Raw genomic sequence first — 21425 nt, forward strand, 5'->3', positions numbered from 1 at the left:
ATACTGTGGGCGGGGCTGAACAGTGAGCGCCTCGTCTGATTGGCTGATGGAGAGGGCGGTGACGCTCGTTGACCAATCGCGCGTTGTCGGAAGTGTTCGGCACAATTCGGCTGTGGAGGCGGAGCGGGACGCGTGTGGATGGAGTGGCTGATGCTTTTCTCCACCGGTGAGTGTTTGAATAAATACCTCAAAAAAGCATGGCGGTTTTTTTGTGGTGTGTGTTATGGCGTTTATTTTTTGTTTTATAAAGAGCCATATGTGTGGAAAACATAACAGTAGGTGCCTATAGAAGCGCTTTCTGGCGACATGTTTATAATTGAACTGCAAAAACACAACAGCCGCACCGATGTGCTTATGTTTGATAAAAATAATAGTATTCGCGCTATGTGATGTCATATTGATAATCCATGCTATATATGGATATACCTGACAAAATATTTTCTTGTAACCATATTGTTCTTCAAAAAACCCCCCCGCCATATTTACTACTATTATTCTCTGTATTATGGTATGAAATGGTAATAAGGTACTGCATGATGATTATGGAATCTCCTTCAGACATCATAATAAGCTTTCAGACGCTTTCTGTAATTTTTAAAAAAAAATTATTGATATATATTTTTTGGGACAGTGGTAGTGGCTGATACCACAGTTTTACCATAGTTACTGTGTATTTCGATAGCTATTGCACTTTGTACATGATAAACCCTACCATTAAAAAGTTTACGCTTAATAGATTTTTTACACATTAATTTTGTTTATTATGTATTTATTTATTTTATTTTTTAGTAAAAAGGAATAATTTTATTCAGTAAGGATGCGTTAAATTGATCAAATTAATTTTTTAAAATTTCTAGTTCTAACACATTAGAATGATTTCTGAAGGATCATGTGACACTGAAGACTGGAGTAATGATGCTAAAAATTCAGATTTGCATCACAGGGATAAATTATATTTTAAAATATATTCAAATAGAAAACACTTATTTTAAATTGCTATAATATTTAACTTTTTTACTGTATTTTTTAAAATAAAACAAATGCAGACTTGGTGAGCAGAACAGACTTTCAGAAACATTAAAAGAATCGTACCAACCCCAAACTTCTGAACACTGATGTATATTTTTATAAATTTGTGACCCTGGACCACAAAACCAGTCATAAAGGTTAATTTTTTGAAATTGAGAATTAAACAACATATGAAAGCTGAATAAATACACTTTCCATTGATGTATGGTTTGTTAGGATCGGACAATATTTGGCTGAGATACAACTATTTGAAAATTTGGAATCTGAGGGTGCAAAAAAAATAAAAACATTTTTTTATAAAATCGCCTTTAAAGTTGTCCAAATGAAGTTCTTAGCCATGCATATTTTTATATCAAGTTTTGATATATTTACGGTAAGAAATTTACAAAATATCTTCATGGAACATGATCTTTACATAATATCCTAATGATTTTTGGCATAAAAGAAAAATCTATAATTTTGATCCATACAATGTAATGTTAGCAATTGCTACAAATATACCCGTGCTACTTATGACTGCTTTTGTGCTCCAGGGTCACGTATATGCAATATATTTTAACTTTCTGGTTTTATTCATAGCTGATTTTGTGCACAGGAAATAATGTACAGATATGTCAGATTTATTCAAATGTTACTGAACATACGTTTATTATGTGTAACTAAAACTGTGTGTTTGTTTTGTTGTAGGAGACCAGATGTCTGATCCAGTTGTCATTTTGCATGCGGTCAGGAGACAGTTTGACCTCTGAATGACCCTCCGAATGACCTCAACACTCTCCTACTCACACAAACACAAAATGTGTGTCAGCATGAACTTGAAGATGTGTCTTTAGTGACAGAATTCGTTCAGCATCCAATCATTTCTCAGTAGTCTCCAGCATGGACTTCCTGCAGATGAAGCACCTAAAGAGGAAGAGGAAGAGCAACTACAGCGTGAAGGAAACTCAGACTCTGATCCGCGAGATCCACAAGCGACGTGAGATTTTGTTCTCCCGCCAACAGAACATGGCCATCAACGAGCTGAAGCGGCGTGCGTGGGAGGAGGTGGCTGACAGCGTGAACTCGCTCGGCGAGGGGGAGCTGCGGACGGCGGCCGAGGTCAAGCGGCGCTACCTGGACTGGCGCGCATTGATGAAACGAAAGCAGCTACAGGCCGAGTTGGCGTCGGGATTGAAGCAGGAGTTTGAAGCTTCGTCTCCCGATAATGACGCCTCTCTGGGTGGCGGCGATCAGTCGCTGGACCTCAGTGGGTTTTCCAAAGACTCGTCGTGCGACTGGCAGGACCTGACGGACCTCGGGGAGCCCAGCACACACACACCTGGAGTCAAAATGGAGGACGATGAGGCCAGCAGCTACAGAGTATGTACTAGACACAGAAACTACTTACTCAAATTCATCCTACAGCTTTCATCAGATCGTGGGCATCCTGGGATCGTGGGTAATCCTCACACATGGTGGGCATAAGTCATTAAGCATTTAAATGTTGCAAACTGTTCATTTTGGCTGCTTTTAACTTTTGCAAAGATGCATTAAATTGATCAAAAGTGACAGTGAAGACATTTATAATGTTACAAAAGTTTCTGTTTCAAATAAATGCTGTTCTTTTGAACTTTCTATTCATCAAAGTATCCTGGAAAATAAAATGCATCATGGTTTACACAAAAACATGAGGCAGCACAACTGTTTTCAACATTGATAATAATGAGAAATGTTTCTTGAGCAGCAAATCAGCATATTAGAATGATTTCTGAAGATCATGTGACACTGAAGACTGGAGTAATGATGCTGAAAACACAGAAATAAATTACATTTTAAAATATATTCACATAGAAGACACTTATTTTAAATTGTAATAATATTTCACAATTTTACAGTTTTTATTGTATTTTTCATCAAATAAATTTAGCCTTGGTGAGCAGAAGAGACTTCTTTGAAGAACATTAAAAATCTTACAGCTGATTTAAAAAATATTTTTTCACAAAATAAGAATTAAATAAAATCAAATAAATAAAAAATCAGTAATTTTCTGTGGCTGTTTGGATGCCGTAAAACACCCACAAGTAGGTTTATGTTTGCATTTTCTTCAGTCACTGGCCATAATTATAACCCTAAAATCAGGATTGGGCATAAAATATAATGTCTTACATGTGAAAACAGGCTGAGAATTAAACAAATAGTTATAACCTGGCTTGGAGGAAGACATTGTGGCAATTTTTCTGCTGATTAAAAGTAAATACAAGACTTCTTCACCTTACAAACACTTTTTAAAATGCTTCGAAATGCATCATGTTTTGTGCAAACAGCCATTATTTTTGGAATCAGCACCTCAAATAATAAGAAACTAGTATTAGAATTACATTCCGTAAATATGATACATGGGAGTGTTTATCTTAATTGTCTTTGCTAAAATGCCCTGAAAATTCCACTTAAATTGAAATACCTACTCATCCAAGTTAACCTTAAACATTTTTCTCTAAAATCACGCTATGACGAAACAAATCTACTCATAGGTGTGCTTGGTCTCATATTTGCTGCTGACTTTGTGTCTGTCTAGTTGGAGGCGGAGGTTGGAGAAGGTGGTGAGGGTGAGGAGGACGATGAAGACTGTTTTCCCTCCATCCTCCCTGATATGGACCGCGAGGGCCGGGTTCCTGAGGTCTTCGCTCACATCGATGAATTCGGCGTGCTGAGCTCCACGAAGCCCTCATCGGGCTCAACAGCGAGTCGAGACCTGGGACTGGGACTCGGAGTCGGGGGTATGACCGGGATGGGTGTAGCTGGATTGGGCCTGACCGGAGGGGAGAACACAAGTCTGCTGGTGGCGCTGGAGAGGCAGAGACTGGACCTGGAGAAGCACCGCTTACAGGTGGAGTCCGAACGGCTGCAGGTGGAGAAAGAGCGCCTCCTGGTGGAGAAGGAGCGGTTGAGGCAGGGCGAGGTGGAGAGAGAGCGGCTGCAGCTGGAGAAGGAGCGTCTGCAGGTGGAGCGAGAACGATTGCGACTGCAGCTGCAGCTGCAACAGAACACGCCCCTCCAGCAGAGCCCCGCCCCCTCGACGTCTGTAGCCACGCCCACCACATCATCCTCTGCCCCTTCGTCGTCCTCATTGGACGGAGAGAAGGACAGGAAGCTGGTTTGGCCAATGGTGGTGGATTTGGAGGCGGAGAAGCTGAAGTTAGAGAAAGAGCGCCTCCTGCTGGAGAAGGAGAGACTGCAGTTCTTCAAGTTTGAGTCGGGAAGACTGCAGATTGAGAAAGAGCGCCTGCAGGTGGAGAAGGAGAGGCTGCAGCTTCACAAAGATGGACAACAGATGGCGCTGCACTCGTGAAACACCGTAGATACAGCCGGGTAGAGAAAGATTGTTTCCGTAGTTATCTATTCATTTCTATGGGGAAAAATTCGAAAAATTTGTGTCTTATGCACTTTAAATACAGCAAAAAATCTATTATTTCTGTCAGACATTTGAAAAAGAAAAAAGTCTAGCAATGATTGCGAGAAGTTTATAAACAAGATGCATGTGGACTCACTTTTGAACATATGCAGCAGTAGACTGTGCATTTTTAAATATAAATATGATAAATGAATGTCAGAAAATTACATTATTGCACAGAAAAGCAGAAGAAGACTTTTTTGATTTTACATGCATCTTTTGTCATCTTGTTGCTGAATTGCTTGTATTCGCAGCACTTCAGTGTTGTTATTATTAACTAAAAAAGCGTAAACATTGTTAATCGACAAAAAAAAATATATATATATATATATATATTGGATGAAAAACTTCAATGAGAAATGTTGAATGTTGCAAACTTACTGAAATAAAATAAGTTTAACTTAAATTAAAACTAAAATGAAAATAAAAATAAAAAACTGTAAATACTATAATAGTATATAAATAAACTAAAATTACACATCTTGTGTTTCAGTTTCAGTTTTTTTTTTTTTTTTTTTAAATTGACTGAAAAAAATTGTCCTGAATTTTTTGCTTTATTTGGAGTGCAAAAATCACAAAAAAATAGCCGAATTTTAATATAATATTTATTTCTCTTTCTTATTTTCACTAAAGAAATGAATGGATATCTACGGTAAACAGTGATTCTGACTGTATCTATAGATCAGGTCAGCCCACATGATTGCCTTCTGTTCATGCAAAACAACTCGTTTTGCAAAACGTTTTAACTCTGATTATTGATATCTTGTAGAAATTTATGCAGAAGTATCTGAACGTACTTTTCACATATTATAAAAAGAACAGATGCTTCTGATTACAAGACGTTATGTACTTTGCTACCATACTGTGTTTAATGTACGGCGTAAAACAGAGAGCTAAAAAAGAGTTGGATTGTATAAGGGCTCTTATAAGCAGCTGTGTTCACATTACAGCAAGGATGGGGACCAAATCTCAGGCCTCATTTATGCCGAATTGTCATATATACACATTCTTATGCACAAAAAAAATGTGTTTTATAAGTGAGGCCTGGGTTTATTTTGAAATAATCAGGTTTTTCTCTGGTCTTGACGTCAATAATCGAATAAGCTGACCGAACGCAGATAAATGTGTTCGTAAAACTAGGTGCTTGGATTCAGTTTTGCTTATTCACACTTACAAACATGGATGTGAACAATCAAAGCAAAATTTTATTTCAAATTCAAGATATATTTTATATTTCACCCCAAAATCAAGAGAAAATAATATGTAATATTTATTTTTTATTTTTTTTGCATAAAGAAAAATTAAGCCTGTTTTAGGACCATTAAAGTTATAAAATGAACATTTGCTGAAAATTGACTCATCTTTAGGCTATCTAAAATGTAGATGAGTTTGTTTCTTTATTGGAAAAGATTTGGAGAAATGTAGCATTCCATCACTCACCAGTGAATCCTCTGCAGTGAATGGGTGCCGTCAGCAAACCGCTGTTTATGGCCAAAATATGGGTCCGTAATCCATAATAACGCTAACTCTAGTGAAAAAGTCTATCTCCTGTTGTCTCTCACATCAAAATCTTTCTCTCCTGATTCAGACGAGACCAGTTAAAACATCTTAATGATGGATTTGTTTCAGCTTTTGTCTTCTCAAGGCATTAACTGATGGACTGGAGTGGTGTGGATTATTGTGATGTTTTTATCAGCTGTTTGGACTCTCATTCTGACGGCACCCATTCACTGCAGAGCATCCATTGCTGAGACACTGATGCAATGCTACATTTCTCCAAACCTGATGAAGAAACAAACTCATCTACATCTTGGATGGCCTGAGGGTGAGGATATATTCAGCAAATTTTCATTTTTGGGTGAACTACTCCTTTACGGTGTTATTTCCTTGACAATATTTCTGTAGTGTCTGGATGTTTTCTTATTCTTTTGATTTTGAGGTGAAAAATGTTCTTCACAGGTTTCGTGAGATTTCCTCATAAAGGCCTGTATTGTGAATGTAGTCAGTGTTTATGAGTGTGTGTGTGATTTCTTACGGTAGTTGTTTTCAGGCCTTGATGATCCAGAAGTGCAGTTGTTGAGTGCTGATTGGTTTACCTGTTTCTGTGGATATGTGATTCCTGGTTAAATTTATGCATCTTATCCAAAGCAATTTACATTTTACATTTTCATAAATGTTTATCATTTCGGGATCCCATGCCTTAAGAGTTTCATTTTAGAGCTCTGTTTCACACATAAGCAGTGCATACTTATTATGGCACGTAGAGTTTCAGTTCTTAATCTGTGAGTGCCACACTGAACTTTAGCAGAAAATATGGTGAAAATGACCTGTGAACCTTTTTATTAGCATGACCTTTTACAACAGGCTTCAGGCTTTGAATCATCTGAATTCAGTCCAGTTTACTTTGCAATTTACTTTAGTTGCATGTAAAACTTGCTGTTTTTTCCAAACAATGCAAATGCATGTGCTGTTTTGTAACATGCAGACATTGAATAACATGCAAAATCAATCAGAATGTCCATGCTGCTTGACAAACAAAAAGTAAAAGTAATAGCTCACTCATGATTTCATCATTTTTGTCCATTAGTAAAAGAAGTGCTCCATGTATAAACCCAGAAATCACTTTATTTGTATAGATTTGCAGCAGAAACACTCTCAGCGTGTGAAACAAGCCTTACGGTTCAGTTCAGCTTTTCTCTGCATTTCTCTAATCAAGTGGAAAACCAAAGCTGTCTGATGCCATGTTTTTTTTTTTCATTGGATCTCCAGTGAATATGTTTTCACGCTCAGATGAAGGTCGTGTAATTTAAAGACAAAAGGTTTTATGGCTGTTTAGTTTTTGTAAGTTGGTGCTAAAGGTGTGTTTTATTGTTCTGTATGTGCATTACGGTGAATAAATGGTGTGTGTGTGTTTGTGTGAGTGTTTTAAATGTATGTTCCTGATGTGGGAAAGCACAGAAAATAAACAGAATTTACAGAATCGAAATGGCTTGATGAACCCAGTTTTCTTTCCTGTTGAAACCGTAAGATGTACACATTCTAAACTAGTTGTTTTTGGAGTTTAATTTCAATAAATGGTGTGGCGAGGAAATTTTCATGGTAGTTGTATAGTGCAGTGAAATTTCTTAATTCAAAACATTAAGGAAAATTGGCTTATTTTCTCTTCTATGCTCACCAAGGCTGCATTTATTTAATCAGAAATACAGTAATATTGTGAAATATTATTACAATGTCAAATAACTGTTTTCTATGTGAATATATTGTAAAATATAATTTATTCCTGTGTTGCAAAGCTGAATTTTCAGCATCATTACTCCAGTCTTCAGTGTCCCATGATGAAATGGGATGTTGTTGAGTTTCTAAACTAATTGTTTTTGCAGTTTAATTTCAATAATTAGTCTTTTTGAACCATTTTTGTGTTGGTTTGATAGAACAATACTCATATGGCTTATATTTTCTCTCTGAATAATTTGTTCAGCCCAATTCCTTCGAGAAACGTTGTGTTGAATGCCTTTAACACATCATGATCCATCTGCTTTCAGATGAAAGGACTTCTGTACATGATATAATCATTTGTGAAATCAGGAAGTGTTTTTTATAGAAATGTAATATTCTGTGATTCAGCTCTCATCTCAAGTATGTCTGTATTTCTAACAGAAGTATTTGTGTTCGTCCAAATAAAGCCCATGGGATTGAAACCGAGCAGTCTGGGAGTTCAGAAAACAGCGTCTGCTGATGTGGGAAGGAATGGAAATCTCCAGAGAAAAACGGATTTCCTCCCGATGAAAGCGAGCCTCAGATGTGTCTGTCTGTAAGTGAGAATGAGCGAGATCTAGCCGTCAGATAGCTTTGTCTTTTTCTTTAATACCGTCTGAAGTTCTATTGTGTTTTATAAAGTCTGGATTATGCCTCAACCGTCTTGAGAGGACATTTGTTGACATCCTCAGGGTTATTTCTTCTGGTTCCTCAAAGAACGCTTTTCTTTTTAAGATCCAGGGTTCTTGAGTTAATATATAATATTTGAAGATACCTTTGTATGTTGCATTTGGTGTTTAGGTAGTCTTCCTTCTTTGCAAAAAAAAAAAGTGTTTTTGAACATACTAGCTGGTTTAGGTGGTCTAGGCTGGGCAAAGCTAGTAGACCCTCTTCGATCAGCAACAAGCCAGTTGGTTATACCAGTTTAAGATATTCAAGGTGTTTTGAGAGCAAAACCAATAATGATGTGTCAGATTGGTTGAGATGCACAAATGTTTTGAAAGTGCCAAAGAGTCACATTGTTTGTACATTTTGGGGAAATGGTTTACAAATGGTTTACTTGCACTGTAAAAAATGACTGTGATTTTAACTGTAAAAAACTGTCAAAATGCTACAGTATAAACCTGTTAAATGGTTAACAGTAAGTTCCTGTAAAATTTACAGGGAAAAACCGTAAACTGACGTTCCCAGAATTCCCTGCGTTGCGTTTCAAATTTTGTTTGAATTTGATGTTTTTTCTTTGAAATAACTAGGTTTCTTCTTAGTTTTTTCTTATCAGTTATGTTTATTAGGGTTGTATGTTACATCTAATGTTGTTAAATTAATGTTTATTGCATATTTCAGTTTAATGAGTGTCACCATGATGGTGTTTAGTGTTTGTGTGAATGACACTGTGCACCTTCTATATATGTTATTATTTAAAAGCTGCTTGTGATGAGCTTTGGTTCATCATCACCTGCATTTGGTGGTTATCAGTATATTTCAAAGGTACAAAACAGATTTCAGTACTTCAGTAGGTTGGTATATTAACATTATATCAGTTAATGAAATTACAGTATTTAACTGTAAATTTAAGTTAAAACCTAAAATGTTTTACCGTATTTTTTACGGTAGAATTCTGGCAACCACAGCTGCCGTTTTTTTACCGTAACTTTTACGGTATTTTTTTTACAGTGATCAGACTCGTAAGAGAAAATATTTTACCATAGCAATATTTCACAGAGAACAAGAAAGTCATGTAGGTTTGGAATGATAGGAGGTTGAACAAGTCAGTGTTTTGGAACATGGTAGATGGTTTCTAGCTGGTCTAGGCTGGTCATTGGCTGGTCCATGCTAGTAGACCATCTTGGACCAGCAACAAGCCAGTTTGAAAGATTCAAGGTGTTTTTGGAGAATGATGCCTGTTCAACAAGCTAATGTCCATCTAATGAGCTAATGATGATGATGTGCCGGGCTGGTTGAGATGCACAAAGAAACACATTCATGTTTTAAAACATGAAGAACGTGTGAAGAACTACGACTGGTTTATCATCTGTGAACACCACACCTTGAACAGCATACAGAGTTCAATCACTCAATTACCCCAATTAAATGACCAGTTTCTTTTTTCAGCTAAATGAACATTTCTGGTAAAAATCTTTACGGTGGGCCACTAGTTTAAATACTTTCTCTTAAACCAGATTAATAGCAAAGTCAGCTATAAGTAAACCATTTACAGGTTGGTTTCCACAAAATGTAGAAACACTTAGTGGTTTTGATGGCATCTCAACCAGCCTGAATCATCAGCACTGACTCATTTGCTAGCCATTAGCTTCTTGTTCTCTGAAAAACATCTTAAACTGGTATAAACAGCTGTCTTGATGTTCACAAGTTCTCCCGTTTCTTTTACAGTTAAACAAACTTTACGGTAACACTTTAGAATAGGGAACACTTATTCAGTATTAACTACGACTTTTCCCTCAATAAATTCCTAATTTGCTGCTTATTAATAGTTAGTGCGGTAGTTGTTAGGTTTAGGTATTGGGTAGGATTAGGGATGTAGAATAAGGCATTAATATGTGCTTAATTAGTGCTAATAACTGGCAATATTCTAGTAATATGCATGCTAATAAGCAACTATTTAAGACACCCTAAAATAAAGTGTTACCAACTTTACATATTGCAACTCTAGGATCATTTTGGTCATCATTTTGGACATGAGAGAAGCACTTTCCAGTCAATAATTTCAGCTGTCCAAAATTACTTTTTTTCTCATTCGCAGTCAGTGAAATTTTGGTGCATTACTAAATTTAACATATTAGTTAGTTACAACAATGTTTGTTGGCAGGCCTATTTGTTGCAGTTTTATGAACACTATACCTAAATCTTTCATCATTTACTGATTTAAAATATGTTTTTAGTGTTCCACAGAGGAAGAAAATGATGTAAATGATGACAGAATGATCATTTTTGATCATTGGCATCATCAGATAAACCAAGGTCATATTTCAATGAATGAAAAGGAAAATAAGTATTGTATAAATGTTCCAGTTTTATTTGAATCGGTGGGTACAAAGAGAAAAACAAAAGAACGCAAAAACAAAACCAAACACCAAAGGTGAGAATAGGGAGTCGGTGCGACCCCCGGTCACGGTGTGCGATGCGGTGCGGCATTCACATCCTACGCTCGTGTGTGTTTGTGCGAAATGTGAAATGCATGGACATTCATTAAGGACAAAGACACGTACACACTGCGTTACATCGGTTATCAAAACAACTGTTAACAGAACAGATGCCATGGTCTCACACACAACGGTGCAGTTTTAGTTCAGATGTCCCTCTATTATATTCTGTATATATATAATACTGTGTGTATATAAAAGATCTCTTAATTACAAGTCAGGTCTCCCTATAGTCATTATTGCAATGATTTATTATCTAAGATGCTTTATAAAAGAATCGTGTTCAGCTTTTACTACTGGTCTATATACATTTCAGTCCAAAAAGCAAGCGGCGTCTTGAAGAAATCCTGTCGAGATGATAAAAGGTGTTTCCGTCGTCCCCCTTCGTGGCTCCTGAGAGAATATCTACATACGGTTTAGTTGCTAGTGATTGTGGACCATGTCGTAAATACGTGATTTAATACGTCTAATGCAGGTTCGCTGATGTCGTACGGCTAATCAGGGAAGCGCGGAGCTAATGTCTCTACATTTACAGTTTACTGGTCATGATTTTTCGTCTTGTATGCGATGATGTTCGTCCCCAAAGTTAGGATAAGGCATCATGGATCCTTGATGCTCGCCAAGCGTTCATATCCGTGCCGTCCCGGCTCGTTTACAATTGTTGACGTCTTTTCCGAGGGCTGAAAGTTTGTGTTATCAGGTTAGTCGCATTCGAGCCGGCGACGGCGTGCTTCTCCCGTGGTTTGCGTGAAATCTGAACTTCGGTAGAGGGGTAAGATGGTTTAAGGCACAAGGTGAGTTTTTGGTTTCTATGGGAGGTCGGAGGACACCACGGCGAGGGCGGGGCCATGTCGGAAGGAGGGGCCAGAGTGCACGGCCTTAGGGCAGTCTGGCGTCAGGACACGCCCATTTTCCCCCAGGCTGCCTGTGATTGACAAGCGGGCCTTGTTTCTCATGGCTTCCGAGAAGGTGAGCTAGAGAAGGGGGCGGGACGAGAGGCGGAGTCAGAACACTTGGAATCTTTGGGGGGGGGAAACAATATATGCAAAATGACACAGTGACGTCACAACGGAACCACGCGACACATTCACATCGACAGAACGGAGAAAAGCTCAAGGCCGCCACACACAAATACAGAAAACATCTCAAAATGTACAACATGGCTAGACATCTGCATTTCTAACGCCAGCATGCAGCCCTTCGCTCGTGTTCCCGCTAAATCTAGGGTTTGAATTGTACAGTGTCCCGTAACAGTCAACACTTTATATGCTCATACTGCTAATGTTTCGTAAGCAGGGGTTTGGAGGTCAGTCGGATATTATTCAGTATCAGTACAGCATTATAGATTGGTTTGTTGATGTCGCTAACAACAAAAGAAAGAGAAACGCAACCAAACATCATTAAACCAACAGCTGTTCGATCTATAATGCCCTACTCGTACCAAATAACGCATTGCGCATAGCTGTTGTCTATAGCGGCGGATCTCAGCTGGTTTTGCTTTAAACCAGTTGTCTATTATTTTTAACCCTTGTATTGTGTTGCGCGTCAGGTTTTGAGTTGTTGGACATACTGGTTAACCCATGATTCTTCAAATTTTGTGACTTTTTTCTCATTTAGGGTCATGAACATGCATGCACAGTTTTTTGTCATAGAATGTGCATACAAAATTTATATATCGATTATGTTGATATTTCATGGTTAAAGGCAGCCAGGGTTACCAGTCAAAAATAAACATTAACTGAATAAAAAAAAATATATATATATATATATACAGTATATATATATATATATATATATATATATATATATATATATATATACAGTATATATATATATTTACATTAAACATTTACATTTATATTAAACATTGTAATGTACTAATGTTACTTTGTTAAACTAAAATAACTAAAACATAATAATCAATTAAACTAAAACTATATAGACTATATATGATATTTTTATTACTACATATATATTAAAAACTACTAAAATGACAAAAAACTAAATGACTAAAACTTTCACAAAAATTTAAATAAAATAATATTAAAAATAAAAAACTGATTCAACATATTAATAAAAATATAATTATAATACAAAAAAATGCTAAGATACTTTTGCCGTACATTTTATCAGTTCATGCATGTTAATTTTCACTAAGAATTGAACCCATGGTTTTGGCGTTGCGAGTGCCATGCTTTTATTCACAGATTAAGTGCTTTTCCAAACTTCGGTTTAAAAAAATAAAATAAAATAAAATAATGATATTGTTTATAAAATTTGTGGGGAAAAAAAATTAGGTACAGTTTTAAAAAGACATATGTTTGCATGTTTATTTTTCAGTTTGTAATGTGTAAGAACTATAAATGTTAAAGATTTACTATTTTACATGGTGATTTATAGAAGATTTACTATATTTATGTTTGTTTGTTTTCCATAGTGTGATTTTTGGTGAATTATATTGAATCCATTTAGAGTCTTAAAAATCCTACCTAGAATTTTTAATGTAATACAAGGGTTAAACAGTGTATTTGTTGCATAAATAACAGCCTAAGTGGCTATTTTATTAGCAAAGGACTTTTGCAAATTTATGCCAAAAAGTTGAATTCGATGCTTTTTAAAAGTGAATTGATTTATTAAGATTATGTGGTTATTTGCACGCTATTATTTGCATTTAGCATTGCTTTTGTCCATCAAAACGAGCCAGTTGAGAACCGCCGGTCTATAGCAGAGAGCTCACATCTCTAAATAACAAAAAAATGAGCAGCATTCCTTTATAAAGTGTTTGAAGGTTGCATACTAAGATGTTTGGTTTGCTACTAATTTGAGCTCCTAATGCAATATGGCAGCTTTGTCCATGAGTGTGTGTGTGTGTGTTTGTCATCTTGTGCTGTTTGTTTTAATGCAGGTGTCTGAAACAGAAAGCCAACAGTGCAAAAACACCAGCGACTGCAGCCAGGAAGACCATACCAATGCAATCCCAACACGTTCTAGTCAAGGCAGATGCCATACGAAAAAACAAAGAAAAGAACGACAGGCGACAGAAATGAAGGGGTCTCTTTCAGAAGTGAACAAACCAAGAAGGAACGTAAGTAAACGGAGGGATGGGAAGCTGTCACAACATTAGCGGACGGACGTCTGCTGCAGCTATATGACAGACGAGGCTCAGGCCGACCCCTGCGACCTCAAGCAGGCTTTCTGTCCTACCCCTATATCTTTACTGCGTCAGAGCCGTACACGTTGTATCCCTCTCTATAAGTGGCTAAGTTCTGCACACTGTGCGTTGGGCTGGCAGCGGGGCTAAAATTCAGTTCGGCCGATTCCACCTTCAGTTTCTTGGCCTCGGCGCGGGACTTATAGCAAAACTCGACCAGGGCCACCAGCATGGCCAGACCCAGGCCGCCCACCAGGATGTAGAAAACTCCCGCCACGTTGCTCAGGCTCAGCGCCTGCGAGCTCTTGTCCTGGAGGTGAGAGGGATTCGAGGAAGAAAAGAGAGCGTTAGAGAGGCGGGAAGCGGCACGTTTACACATGACAGATATTCAATTACAGTTCATAATATGATACAATCAGCTTGAATTACTGGTGCCATGGATTTAACAGCATTACGTTGTTCTGTTACAGACAGAATGAAATCCAGTGTCATTTAGATTTCAAACATGAACAGAAGAGCTACGATTTAAATGAAATTATAATAGTTTTTGGTAGTTTAGCTTAGTTTGCCAAGTATTTTGTATAGTTTTATTTTTTACACTTCTATAAATATGTTTAAAATGCATTTAAATGAATAAATTAATGTATCAAACTAGGAAAAATATGTATTTACAGAAAATTATTTAATTATCTAAATAATAGTTCATTAAAATAATAATTAAATATTTCTCGTGTTTAAAAAAAATGAAACGGTATGTAGTCTTATATTTATTTTTATACTTATTTTAGTGAAACAAATGAATATATCAAACTGTGAAAATATTTCACTAATGTAAATTATTTAATTGTTATGTACATAATAATTTGTATAATTAATTAAAGTATCAAAAAATTATTCATTATTTAAATAATAATTTAAAATTAAATACATTTTTTCCATTTTGATCCATGCAATTTAAACATACTTTTAAATTATTATTTAAATAATAATTCTTTTTGTTGTTGTTGTTGATCTGGATCAGCATTCAAAAAGGCCCTCGTAACTTACTAAATTACTGTATTTTATTTTTATTTAAATTATAATAATTTAAAATAATTAATTATTTAAATATATAAAAATATACGAATAATTGTTTACTTGAAAATGATTTATAATAATAAAAAGTCTACATTTTGTACAATTTTGCTCTCTATAATAGCTATATGAAATATTTTACAACCATCAATTCTGTTGACCTTAATCAGAATTTGGAGAGGAAAAAAACATACTAAATTACCGTATTTTGTATGGTTTATAATCTTATTTTTTTGTATAATTCTATAAAAATGTTTAAAATACATTAAAAAAAAAAAATCTATAAAAGTGGGGAAAGTATTTAATTAAACTAAATTATTTAATTATTATTTAAATGATTAAAATAATTATTTTAAATATTTAAAAAATAAAATAAAATAATGGTTTACTTTAAAATTATTTATAATATTTTTAAAACATCATTTAATACAATCTGGCTCTGTCTAAAATGGCATGAAATCGCTTTATGAAATGTTCTACAGCCATAATGTGTTTCTACCAACTACCCCTGAAGTTAATTGAGTGAACAAGTGGATATTATGGCGCTGTATTCTTTCTAATAGTGCAATATTCTCTCCATTTTAATTAACTCATCTATTACACTGTAACAAAGCTGCATTCTACAAAAAAAAAAGAACACTATTATGAAGTCATGAAAGTGTCTTACTGTAATCATGACATCATGGTGCAGCATTCTTGTATTGTGATGTCACAATGTTGCATTCTAAGGGTTCTACTTTATTTTTCTCAGAGCCGTTGAGAAACAGAGTTGCGACAGGCTTTCATGGAGCTCTGAATAGTTCCAGACAACTCCGCGTTGTCAATATGTTTGAATGGTTTAAATCGGGATAGACAGCAGTTTCACTATATTTGCTGCAATTTCGAGTAATTATTAACACATAATATGCATTGACTGTGTATTGATTACTACTCTGACTATGCTTCACAATCACAGTATTCTGGGGAGTGATAAAGACACAGCATTAATATGTTCTCATAGGCTGCTCATTGTTAGTCAGATGTGAACTTAAGTGTAACGTTTAATCAACTAAATAATTGTAATATATAGTTCAGTTCTATTTAGTTAAATAATGTGTGCAGTAATGATCCCTGAATGACCATTTAAAAGATACCATTTTCTAATAATGCTTAGTATTTATATTTCAATTAGTGTAGTATTTAGGGTTAAATGCATTTGAATGTGTATTTAGACATGATCAAACACTCAATTTTTATAGGTTTCGAGTTTATGATTTAATGATTTAAAGTTAATTACTCAAATGTTATTTTATGATATTCACGCAAGCATACAACAAATATGGCATTTAGCCCAATAAAAAGGTTTTAAATAATGTTTAGGCAAACAATTGCATTCAGTGTTTTTCTTGAATGGTTAGTCTTTACTGAAACTCATTCAACCTCCTACAGGGAGAGAAAGATTGCAGAAAGACTAAAAACTTAAAAATATTACAACTAGCATCTGGTCACTATTAAGGTGTTTCTCACGTTATCTAACTGCAATTATAGTTTAACTGTCTATTATCTAACGATAAACATTAACAATAATACGCTTCGTAAAATATTAGATTTCTGAGAGGTCAACTAATGCATTACAATGTCTGAAAATGCAGTAATTTCTTCAATTTAGCAGCGAGTGTGCTTGAGAAGCACTGAAATGAATGGGCTTCAATGCTGGAACTATGGTTGTTTGGAACTACTGGCTGCTCCATTTGCTTCCTATGGATAAAGTTCCTATGGAATATAGTTATAGTTCCTATGGAAGCCTATGGGAGTGTCGCAACTCTGTTTCTCAACAACTCTGATTTTTCCTGAGTTAAGATAATCTTAAAAAATCTGTATGATGATGATGACAGCGACATTTTAAGACTGTCGTCATCTTTTTCTTTCTGAAAACACATCACATTGATTTCATGAGAGTGTTTGTGTTTTTCAGAGCTGCGGTTTTCAGGTTTGCTTGCGGTTTTCCGTCCGGAAACTGACCTTACTTCCCGAGTCCTTGGGTCCGCACTCGCCCTTATCGTACCACCATTTATTTTTGAGTTTGTCTAGCACTCCTGCTTCACTCAGTTTCAACACCGCCAGGTTTACCGGCGTTCTTCTCAGAGAGAATAACATAAATAACATCATAGGCCATGTTATTTTATGTTATTAGATTGCAATACATCTTGGCACACAGCAGCACAGGAAGTGATGAAGCCGAGGTCCCATCGAGTACACGTGTGTGAGCTCATACGTGTGTGTGTGTGTGTGAGGCTGAGCCACAGACGTATGGATGGGATCTCGCTCCATCGCTTCAGGCAACAGACACATACTGCCCTGATTTCATTATCAAAACACAAACAATTACTGCTAATGCAGAACTATTGGCTCATCGCAAACAGCCCAGAGCGCAGATGGTGTGTGCAGACGGGCCCACATTCAAAATATTAGTGAATTAAAAAAGTCAAATGAAATTAGATTGATAAATTGAATTTTGATCATCAGGTTTTGTGAAATTAATGTTATATATATACAGTATATATACATGTTATGCACGTGCATTAATTTTATTGGCTACTTTTTTTTCTTTTTTTTTTTTTTACAATTTTTATATATATTTAATATTTGATATATATATATATATATATGCTGTGTGTATATTTATTTTGTACAATGTTTTTCCAATTTAGCTTTTTTAAAACTTTTATCTAACTTGATTTATTATTATTATTATATTTATTTTACATGTTGATCAATTTTTCTGAAATTAATGTTATTAATCAGCTTGTTCAATAAAAAATTTTCAATTAAATTTTTGATTCAAATCAATATCATTTCTGTGCAGTTACAGCCCTCATTTTCTGAAAACCACAAATCTTCTAGCAAATATTTCTGTTTTGACAGTAATTGCTTTCATTTCCAGTGTGTTTCTCCTTTGCCATATTTCTCTCTCGTTACTGGCCGGCGAGGGCCTTCGTGTCAGGGCAGATGTCTCTGTTGCATCACATTGTCGTCTTTTTTTACCACTCCTCTGCGTGTCATTGGTGGCTAACCTTCGAGTCCCCGCCCCCGCTGCCACATTCGCCCTTGTCGTACCACCATTTATTTTTCAATTTGTCCAACAGCCCCTGCTCATTCAGCTTTAACACGGCCAGGTTTACGGCATTTCTTCAACAAACCATAAACATCACATGAGTGCGGGCCGCACGCAGCCCGGGTTAGACGACACAAAACAAACAGAAAACAAGAGAGAACATAAGAGAGGCTCGTGGAAGGCAGCTGTTGTTAATGAGGACTATTATGGGATGTTTCTCTCTCTCTCTTTCACTGTCACTTTATTCCATCTATCTTTCAAACAGTAGTGTAGTATTGTGAGTAAAATAATAGAATATAAGTGAGATACTTATTGCATTAAACTAATCAGTATTTTCCACTATTGAATATAATGTCAATTTAACAACATTTCTCTCAATTCATCTGCTATTTATTTCTGGGATTATCATTTTGTTTTATCTATAAGCGATACAGTGTGCTGCTGCTTTAAAACAATGCTCTCTTGTAAGTCAGCATTATTATTTTAAAGTAGCCTATTTAAAAACAGCATTTTTTGTCGCGAAGCTCCGCCCACTGTTTCAAGCTCCGCCCAGACGCGACGCGATACGCGACGAGCAACAGGGGATTAAATGCTTTCTATTTCCGCGACGCCGCGGCTGCTGACCATAACAAGGCAAGCTACAATCTATGACCATGATAATCTCGGGTAATGGTTATGTGTTTTATTTAAAAGTGTCTAATCATGTGTGGCTATTTGGATGGATAATGTATAATTAGCTACGCCCCGCTCATTATTTCAAGCTCCGCCCACACGCGGCGCGATGCGCGACTAAATTCGGTGGATTGGCTGGAAAAACAACCTACAAACTACGACAATGATAATCTCAGGTATTGATTAAATAAAAAGTCTCGACTGTGAGTTCGAATATCATTTTGTGTGAACTTTACAGATTTTATGTTTGTGTTTGTACGCAGAATAGACCGTCGTTAAGCCTCGCCCACCTTTTCAAGCTCCGCCCAGACGCGACCAAACGCGACGCAATGCGCGACAAGCGACAGGGGATTTTAGAAACAACCTCCAAACTATGGCGATGATAATCTCAGGTAATTATTATGTGCTTTATTTAATCTTAAAAGTCTCTAATGTGAGTTCAATTATTATTTTGCTAACAGTCAAACGACAATTGAAAATCTACCTCGGATCCTGAAAACAAGAACATTCAAACTGTTAACTTGATGTGAACACACAAGTGTATTCTACGAAAAAGATAATGTTAAAATGGTTTAAAATTTATAAATTAATAGCGTCATTGCTAGTACAGCACACTTGCAGAAATAGCGCTGCCCATACCATCCTCTGATTGGCTGTGATATTTGATGTGATATTTTATTGATTCATGGAATATCTCATCGCATCTGGTCTTACAGAATGTCCCACAGGAATTGAACTTGAGGTTTCTATGAACACTGTAATTTTCAGCAAAATGTGAAACTGAAATTGGATGTTTTTCTTATATGGGCTGTCTCACAATTGTGACCTTGCAATGCATTTTATCTGCTGTTTTTCATTGAAGAAAATTGAACAGCGGCCAACCATTTGTGTTCCTGCATATCAAAACTGACACATATTTCGAAGTAAATGTAGAATGAAGCAAATTAAGATGTTCAGTTGGATGATTTCAGAAACCTGGAGACTCTTACTGACATCAGAGGGAATAAATGAGAGAGAGAAACAGATGCGAGAGAAACATCCTCAGTGTTTCCACAAGCATGTCACATTTGATGAAGAAATGAAAAATATTGATGATGATATGAAACACTTTATGCTGCACAGTGAAAAAGGCAATTGTCACCAATTTTACTACCACAATGTGACATATTTATGATTTGCAAAACAAGAAAAAATGTAGAGCGGGACTTGATTTGATTCATAGTGAACCGATAAGCTCATGAAATAGACTGGATAGTGTATTCAGAAAGTAAATAGCGTCAATTATGGTTTCATGCTGACTTTTAATAAGTTACTTTTACCTGCACTGCAAAACATGATTTTCTTACTTAGTATTTTTTTTTTGTCTTGTTTGCAATGATAAATATATATAAAAAAATTCTTATATTTACTTCAATAGGAAATTTACTTAACATATTAAGTCTTGTTTTCTGAAAAAATTATTAAAATGAAGTTATTTTTTTGCTTAAAACAAGATGACAAAATGATCTGTCTCTGGCCTGTGGGGTATAAGAAAATAATCTTGTTTTTTCTTTTAAATAAGTTAACTTTTTCCCCTGCTGACGGATAATTGTTTCTTGTTTTAATCATAAACTCACTTAATTTTTTATATAAAGAAAATTATTTTTTTGCAGTGAGCTCACAAATGACTTTCATTAGTGCAACATAATGTTTTTAGTTAATAAGGATGTTTTTAGCAATAAGGATGTTTTAGTTAATTGTTCTTTTGGATGTTATCATATGAAGACAAAATGTTTTGCATTGTACATACTGCATGCTTCATATGCTATTCAAATACAACAGGCTAAATGCAGTATATACTATGCAGCGCGCCTGTATTCACATCCATTGTTTTGTTTTTCAGACCTGTGTGGAGACTCAAACTGTGCAGTGTCTTTCATCTTAAACCTCTCCAACATCTCATCTGTGGGAACTGTGCAATTTGTTTCTTCATGGGGTCGGATTTGGAGAATTATAGCATTACATCATTTACTCAGCAAATGTATGCTCTGCAGTGAATGGGTGCCGTCAGAATGAGAGTCCAAACAGCTGATAAAAACATCACAATAATCCACACCGCTCCAGTCCATCAGTTAACATGTTTGTAAGAAACAAATCCATCATAAGACATTTTTAACTTAAAACCGTCACTTCTGGCCAAAATATCCATAATAGTCCATAATCCATAATAACGCTTCCCCCAGTGAAAAATTCCATCTCCTGTTGTCTCTCACATCAAAATCCACTCACATATTTGTTAAGAGCTGTTTTGGATTGTAAACGGTGCTTGATTTGTGCAGATTTCTCTCCTGATTCAGACAAGATGCCTTTTTCACTGGAGGAAGCGATAGTTATGGACTATTATGGATATTTTAAGGTTTTAAGTTAAAAATGTCGTAATGATGGATTTGTTTCAGCTTTTGTCAACTGAAGATGTTAACTGATGGACTGGAGTGGTGTGGATTATGTTTGGACTCTCATTCTGACGGCACCCATTCACTGCAGAGCATCCATTGCTGAGACACTGATGCAATGCTACAT

General features: G+C 35.8%; 2 protein-coding genes across 10 annotated transcripts in view; one reads left to right on the top strand and one right to left on the bottom strand.

The window, feature by feature from the left end:
• Positions 1 to 44: 44 nt before the first annotated feature.
• Positions 45 to 7429, top strand: msantd4 (Myb/SANT-like DNA-binding domain containing 4 with coiled-coils). Of its 2 annotated transcripts, none has more exons than XM_058745134.1 (3): positions 45 to 166; positions 1717 to 2388; positions 3584 to 7429. In XM_058745134.1, the coding sequence occupies exons 2-3, from the start codon at positions 1909 to 1911 to the stop codon at positions 4355 to 4357; spliced, it is 1254 nt and encodes a 417-aa protein (XP_058601117.1). In that variant the 5' UTR covers positions 45 to 166; positions 1717 to 1908; the 3' UTR covers positions 4358 to 7429. The 2 variants fall into 2 exon arrangements, with proteins under 2 accessions (XP_058601117.1, XP_058601118.1); XM_058745135.1 differs by lacking the exon at positions 45 to 166 and adding an exon at positions 173 to 275.
• A 3779-nt stretch (positions 7430 to 11208) lies between these two features.
• gria4a (glutamate receptor, ionotropic, AMPA 4a) overlaps positions 11209 to 21425 on the bottom strand; it is an 88324-nt gene continuing 78107 nt past the window's right edge. For 3 of the 8 annotated variants that reach the window (XM_058799779.1, XM_058799778.1, XM_058799776.1), the window contains 3 exons: positions 18154 to 18268; positions 14199 to 14336; positions 11209 to 11849 (listed from right to left, as the gene is read on the bottom strand). In XM_058799779.1, the coding sequence (XP_058655762.1) occupies positions 11685 to 11849; positions 14199 to 14336; positions 18154 to 18268 (418 nt within the window). In that variant the 3' untranslated portion in view covers positions 11209 to 11684. Of the gene's footprint in view, positions 11850 to 14079; positions 14337 to 17101; positions 17217 to 18153; positions 18269 to 21425 lie in introns of those variants that run through there. The other 5 variants (XM_058799777.1, XM_058799782.1, XM_058799780.1 and 2 more) reach the window with 5 other exon arrangements.

The sequence above is a fragment of the Onychostoma macrolepis genome, chromosome 15 (genome assembly GCF_012432095.1).
Source record: "Onychostoma macrolepis isolate SWU-2019 chromosome 15, ASM1243209v1, whole genome shotgun sequence".
Lineage (NCBI taxonomy): Eukaryota > Metazoa > Chordata > Actinopteri > Cypriniformes > Cyprinidae > Onychostoma > Onychostoma macrolepis.

Excerpts from the sequence above, each read along its gene's own strand:
- msantd4 (XM_058745134.1), top strand. The coding sequence starts at position 1,909 with ATGGACTTCCTGCAGATGAAGCACCTAAAGAGGAAGAGGAAGAGCAAC. Across the intron at positions 2,389-3,583 it reads ATGAGGCCAGCAGCTACAGA|TTGGAGGCGGAGGTTGGAGA; the intron begins GTATGTACTAGA and ends GTGTCTGTCTAG.